This window comes from Glycine soja, chromosome 2 (genome assembly GCF_004193775.1).
Source record: "Glycine soja cultivar W05 chromosome 2, ASM419377v2, whole genome shotgun sequence".
In the NCBI taxonomy this organism is placed as follows: domain Eukaryota; kingdom Viridiplantae; phylum Streptophyta; class Magnoliopsida; order Fabales; family Fabaceae; genus Glycine; species Glycine soja.
Window position 1 is genome coordinate 25628228 of NC_041003.1, and position 6603 is coordinate 25634830.

Sequence of the window (6603 nt, forward strand, 5' to 3'; positions counted from 1 at the left end):
TTGTGAGTCTAATTTCAACTTCTCCAATGTGTTTGATCATCGATAAGGGCATGAGGTTGATTCTTGCACCTAAATCAAGAAGTGCTCTGCCCACTAATATTCTCCCAATAGTCACAGGAATTGTGAAACTACTAGGATCTTGTGATTTTTCTGGAATGGATTTTTGGATGGTTGCACTGCATCCTGCTTCCAGCTCTACCGTTTCATCATCCATGATTTTCCTTTACTTTGTAAGCAATTATTTCATGAATTTGGCATATGTTGGCATTTGCTCTAATGTTTCTGAAAAGGGAATGTTAATCTGCAGTTTGTTAAAAATATCTAAAAAATGTGAGTACTGCTTTTCCTAATCCTTTTTTGATGGAGCATTTGGATAAGGAAGATGTTGAATTGGCGGATGATCTAGTACAACTTTGCCTTTGTTAGATGCTTTTTTTTTCAATTTCCGCTTCTCCACTTCACTTATTTCCTTCTCCTCCTCTTTAGCTAATACTTCATTTTTTTCTCTTTTTCGAGTACTTTTTCATCACTCATTTTTACATTCATGATCTTTCATGTGTGATTTCACCCTTGTGCTAGATTACTCTACATTTGCCTTGCTTTTCTTGTCATTCCTTGTTGCACATGCATTGATTGAGATGATTTAGGCCTTCTTTCTTTTAGCCACCAACCAAATAAACCTACCTTGCATTGATATTCATTGTCACCCTCTTTGAGCCTTTAACCCCTTCCTTCACTTTGTAGCTCATTACAAGCCAAAAAATGGAAAACCATGTTGTCCTAAACTTTAGGGAGAAAAGGGGCCTTCAAATTGTTTTAGGAGTGGGTTTCAAACAAGTGTAGGGATTTGTACTTTGCTATATGAAAGTTCCTTTGTGTTCATCATTTCATTTTCTTGTGACTCGTTGAAAAGAAAAAAAAAACAAAAGAAAAAAAAATAAAACAAAAGAAAAGAAAAAAAGAAAATAATAATAAAAGAAAAGAGAAAAAATGGGAGTATAAAAGCAAAAGTTCAAAAAGAAAAAAATGGTACAAACAAAGAGAAAAAGAAAAAAAGAATGAATGAAAAAAATGTGTTGTGGTTCATTTTCATTCTTGTAAGTTCTTGTTATTTGAATTTTGTTGTTCTCCACTTTGTTTCTTTGTTTTTTACCCTCTTTTTTCTTGTTGACTTACTCCCCATTGCACCTTTTTTCCCTTAATTTTAGCTTAAATATCCTTCTCATATCCACCCTTACCTAAGCCATACATTACAAACCAATAAAAGTCCTTTTGATCTTTTAATCCATGTGTATTTCAAGTTGAATGGATTAAAATATTGTCAAAATTTGGATGTGCTAGTTACATGTGGTGCTTGAGTGTAAACACAAACACATACACAGTTGGTAAGGTAAGCGTTGTTCTTTGAGAGCTTTCTATCACCATGGTACATTCTTAATATTGACTTGACTACTTGTCCACTTTGCATTTTGTGATCACGTGTTCATGGATTGCTTGTTACCTTGAGACCATTCTTCCATTTTCCATCTCTCTCATTTTTGTGCATTGTTAGGATCCATTAAAAAATTTGTGTGCCTTGTTCATACCTTTCTTTTAGTTGTGGTTATTTTTAGGTTGATTTCTTTTTCTTAGTCTTTCTTTTAGTTTTGTCCTGAAGTGCAACAGATAAAGTGTGGAAGGATTTGATTGAGCATTTGTAGTTTAATATTTTTCTATTATTCTTAGCTCAATTGACATCTCTTTGACCCTTATTTTCTCACCTTAACTCGATTTTGGTCTTAGGCAAATGATTGAGCTTAATTGAGAATTGTAGCTAATTTTCAGTTTTTGTGCTTACATGACTTATCTGCCTTGTGCAAGGCCTAGAGGACACTACAAAATTCTAAATGGAGCTTGTGGGTATTCCTTGGAAAGCTAAAAAAGAGATATTCAATTTTATCATAGATAATCTTTGGTCAATTCTGCCATTTTGAGGGTCAATTTAAGCTTCGAAATCAAGACCTCTGCACTTGAATAATTGCGTTGCGAGTTTGGGCTTTGTTTTGTGTAATTAGTTTAATTATGTAGATTAGATGGGTCTAATCAAGGCCCACCCCTTCCTTCTGAGTAGTCACTCTATATATTAGTGTTAGTTAGTTAGTTAGTTACTTCATTTTGTCAAAAACATAATTAGTTACTTGTTGTGCAAGCTTTAGGATAAAACTTTTTTCTCTCTTTTTGTCTCAACTATTCTTCATTCTTCTTCTTCTTTTCACTTCTATTATTCCATTTTCTTACACAAAATTTCATTCCTTTTCCATTGGTGATGATTATGGAAGGCTAAACACTTCATCAATCCAAAGATGCACTCCAATCAAGGGAAACATTCCTTAGCACTGCCATACCTCTTGAGCTTAAGGTTATTCCTCAAGTAAAGGAGTTGTTGGATGAGGATTTGGTTCGTAAGAGCTTAAATCCTTGTCCTTTGTTGGTGTCCAAAATAGGTATTATGAGGCACCAAATCCCTATGATAGGTGGTATGATGAATGTGTTGAGTGGTGCAACCCTCTTTTGTAAAATTACCCATGCATCCAACATCTTCATGATTCACATACATAAGGACTCATTAGGTAGGTTTGTTCTTATTTTTAGTTTCAATACAAACTTAGGTGCTCATATAGGACACCTTAGGTTTGTCATACTTTTTGGTAGGAATAATCAACATGAAAATACAGAAAAATGTATGTTTTATTGTATTACTTTCCTTAATTTTTTAAATAAAGATCAAGGGGTTCTCACAGATCCTAAGAGAATAAAGGTCAATCCTGAGTGACCCACTCCACCAAGTATAAGGAAAATTTGGGGCTTCCATGACTTAAAAAACTTTTACAAAAGGTTTGTCCCATATTTTTCTATACATGTAGCACCACTCATTGAGTTGGTGAGGAACCATGTTTCCTCATGGGAAGATGCCCAGGAAAGGAATTTTCAAACCTTACCCTATTCCAACATACCAAACACCACTAATATATATGTTTTTATTATTTTAATAGATGTTGAGGGAAGAAGCCCAGAGCTTCAAGAACCTCTGGATTTGAGGTCAAATCCTTTTCAGGGGGGAATGATGCAATCCTACCCCCTAAGGGCATTGGATAGAAGACTCCAAGAAGATTAGGCCAGAGATGCAAGAGAAGACCCTAGGATTCTCATGAGCCTTAGGATAGATTTTGGGCCCATGGGCTAAGTATGAGCCCACTTATCTTTGTACATATTAGATTAGGATTTCATTATTTTTGGGCCTTGTATTTAGGGCTCCATAATGTAGGTAGGGTACCCTAGAAATGTAGGATTTTTCAGCTCTTGCATCTCAAATGAGGTCTGAACTTTGAAGTGTAATTCTCAAATGATCAAAGTTGAAAAAATGCACACATATGGTCTCTATTTATAGCCTAAGTGTCACACAAAATTGGAGGAAAATTTGAATTTCTATTCAAATTTCACTTGAATTTGTGGAGCCAAAATTTCACAAATTATGATTAGTGAATTTTAGCTATGGATCAACCCATTAATCCAAGATCCAGTCCAAAATTCTTCACTAAGTGTGCTTAGGTGCCATGAGACATGTAAAGCATGAAGGACATGCACAAAGTGTGACTATATGATGTGGCAATGGGGTGTAGCAAGCAAATGCTCACCTCCCTCTCTAAAATTTAATTGAATTTAGCTTCTCCCAATTCAATTAAATCTATTTTCCAACACACACATCAAATATTCACTTAATACATATGAAATTACAAAACTACCCCTAATACAAAAACTAGTCTAGGTACCCTAAAATACAAGGGCTGAAAAATCCTACATTTCTAGGGTACCCTACATACATTATGAAGCCCTAAATACAAGGCCCAAAAATAATGAAATCCTAATCTAATATTTACAAAGATAAGTGGGCTCATACTTAGCCCATGGACCCAAAATCTACCCTAAGGTTCATGAGAACCCTAGGGCCTTCTCTTGCATCTCTAGCCCAATCTTCTTCGAGTCTTCTATCCAATGTCCTTACGGGGTAGGATTGAATTAGTTTTCCATCGTCAACATCAATCATTACTTTGGAATTCTTCATGAAAGGTCTGCCAAGAATTAATGGATCTTCATTGTCTTCATCGATGTCCATCGCCCCGAAGTCGACTAGAAAGAGAAATTTGTCAACTTTCACCAACACATCTTCAATAATACCATAAGGCTGCTTGATAGTTCTATCAGCTAGTTGCAAAGCCATCCTTGTGAGTCTAATTTCAACTTCTCCAATGTGTTTGATCATCGATAAGGGCATGAGGTTGATTCTTGCACCTAAATCAAGAAGTGCTCTGCCCACTAATATTCTCCCAATAGTCACAGGAATTGTGAAACTACTAGGATCTTGTGATTTTTCTGGAATGGATTTTTGGATGGTTGCACTGCATCCTGCTTCCAGCTCTACCGTTTCATCATCCATGATTTTCCTTTACTTTGTAAGCAATTATTTCATGAATTTGGCATATGTTGGCATTTGCTCTAATGTTTCTGAAAAGGGAATGTTAATCTGCAGTTTGTTAAAAATATCTAAAAAATGTGAGTACTGCTTTTCCTAATCCTTTTTTGATGGAGCATTTGGATAAGGAAGATGTTGAATTGGCGGATGATCTAGTACAACTTTGCCTTTGTTAGATGCTTTTTTTTTCAATTTCCGCTTCTCCACTTCACTTATTTCCTTCTCCTCCTCTTTAGCTAATACTTCATTTTTTTCTCTTTTTCGAGTACTTTTTCATCACTCATTTTTACATTCATGATCTTTCATGTGTGATTTCACCCTTGTGCTAGATTACTCTACATTTGCCTTGCTTTTCTTGTCATTCCTTGTTGCACATGCATTGATTGAGATGATTTAGGCCTTCTTTCTTTTAGCCACCAACCAAATAAACCTACCTTGCATTGATATTCATTGTCACCCTCTTTGAGCCTTTAACCCCTTCCTTCACTTTGTAGCTCATTACAAGCCAAAAAATGGAAAACCATGTTGTCCTAAACTTTAGGGAGAAAAGGGGCCTTCAAATTGTTTTAGGAGTGGGTTTCAAACAAGTGTAGGGATTTGTACTTTGCTATATGAAAGTTCCTTTGTGTTCATCATTTCATTTTCTTGTGACTCGTTGAAAAGAAAAAAAAAACAAAAGAAAAAAAAATAAAACAAAAGAAAAGAAAAAAAGAAAATAATAATAAAAGAAAAGAGAAAAAATGGGAGTATAAAAGCAAAAGTTCAAAAAGAAAAAAATGGTACAAACAAAGAGAAAAAGAAAAAAAGAATGAATGAAAAAAATGTGTTGTGGTTCATTTTCATTCTTGTAAGTTCTTGTTATTTGAATTTTGTTGTTCTCCACTTTGTTTCTTTGTTTTTTACCCTCTTTTTTCTTGTTGACTTACTCCCCATTGCACCTTTTTTCCCTTAATTTTAGCTTAAATATCCTTCTCATATCCACCCTAACCTAAGCCATACATTACAAACCAATAAAAGTCCTTTTGATCTTTTAATCCATGTGTATTTCAAGTTGAATGGATTAAAATATTGTCAAAATTTGGATGTGCTAGTTACATGTGGTGCTTGAGTGTAAACACAAACACATACACAGTTGGTAAGGTAAGCGTTGTTCTTTGAGAGCTTTCTATCACCATGGTACATTCTTAATATTGACTTGACTACTTGTCCACTTTGCATTTTGTGATCACGTGTTCATGGATTGCTTGTTACCTTGAGACCATTCTTCCATTTTCCATCTCTCTCATTTTTGTGCATTGTTAGGATCCATTAAAAAATTTGTGTGCCTTGTTCATACCTTTCTTTTAGTTGTGGTTATTTTTAGGTTGATTTCTTTTTCTTAGTCTTTCTTTTAGTTTTGTCCTGAAGTGCAACAGATAAAGTGTGGAAGGATTTGATTGAGCATTTGTAGTTTAATATTTTTCTATTATTCTTAGCTCAATTGACATCTCTTTGACCCTTATTTTCTCACCTTAACTCGATTTTGGTCTTAGGCAAATGATTGAGCTTAATTGAGAATTGTAGCTAATTTTCAGTTTTTGTGCTTACATGACTTATCTGCCTTGTGCAAGGCCTAGAGGACACTACAAAATTCTAAATGGAGCTTGTGGGTATTCCTTGGAAAGCTAAAAAAGAGATATTCAATTTTATCATAGATAATCTTTGGTCAATTCTGCCATTTTGAGGGTCAATTTAAGCTTCGAAATCAAGACCTCTGCACTTGAATAATTGCGTTGCGAGTTTGGGCTTTGTTTTGTGTAATTAGTTTAATTATGTAGATTAGATGGGTCTAATCAAGGCCCACCCCTTCCTTCTGAGTAGTCACTCTATATATTAGTGTTAGTTAGTTAGTTAGTTACTTCATTTTGTCAAAAACATAATTAGTTACTTGTTGTGCAAGCTTTAGGATAAAACTTTTTTCTCTCTTTTTGTCTCAACTATTCTTCATTCTTCTTCTTCTTTTCACTTCTATTATTCCATTTTCTTACACAAAATTTCATTCCTTTTCCATTGGTGATGATTATGGAAGGCTAAACACTTCATCAATCCAAAGA

General features: G+C 34.6%; 1 protein-coding gene across 1 annotated transcript; it reads right to left on the reverse strand.

Moving 5' to 3' along the window:
- Window positions 1-238: 238 nt before the first annotated feature.
- On the reverse strand, window positions 239-4474 carry LOC114374021. Its single transcript, XM_028331609.1, has 2 exons — window positions 4043-4474; window positions 239-301 (listed from the first exon to the last, which is right to left on the reverse strand). The coding sequence occupies exons 1-2, from the start codon at window positions 4472-4474 to the stop codon at window positions 239-241; spliced, it is 495 nt and encodes a 164-aa protein (XP_028187410.1).
- Window positions 4475-6603: the final 2129 nt, after the last annotated feature.

What these genes read in the sequence shown, in the direction of transcription:
- LOC114374021 (XM_028331609.1), bottom strand. Translation starts at nt 4,474, where the DNA reads ATGGATGATGAAACGGTAGAGCTGGAAGCAGGATGCAGTGCAACCATC. An exon ending in AACTAATTCAATCCTACCCC is followed by an intron (nt 302 to 4,042) that starts GTAAGGACATTG and finishes AACAAACTGCAG; the next exon opens with ATTAACATTCCCTTTTCAGA.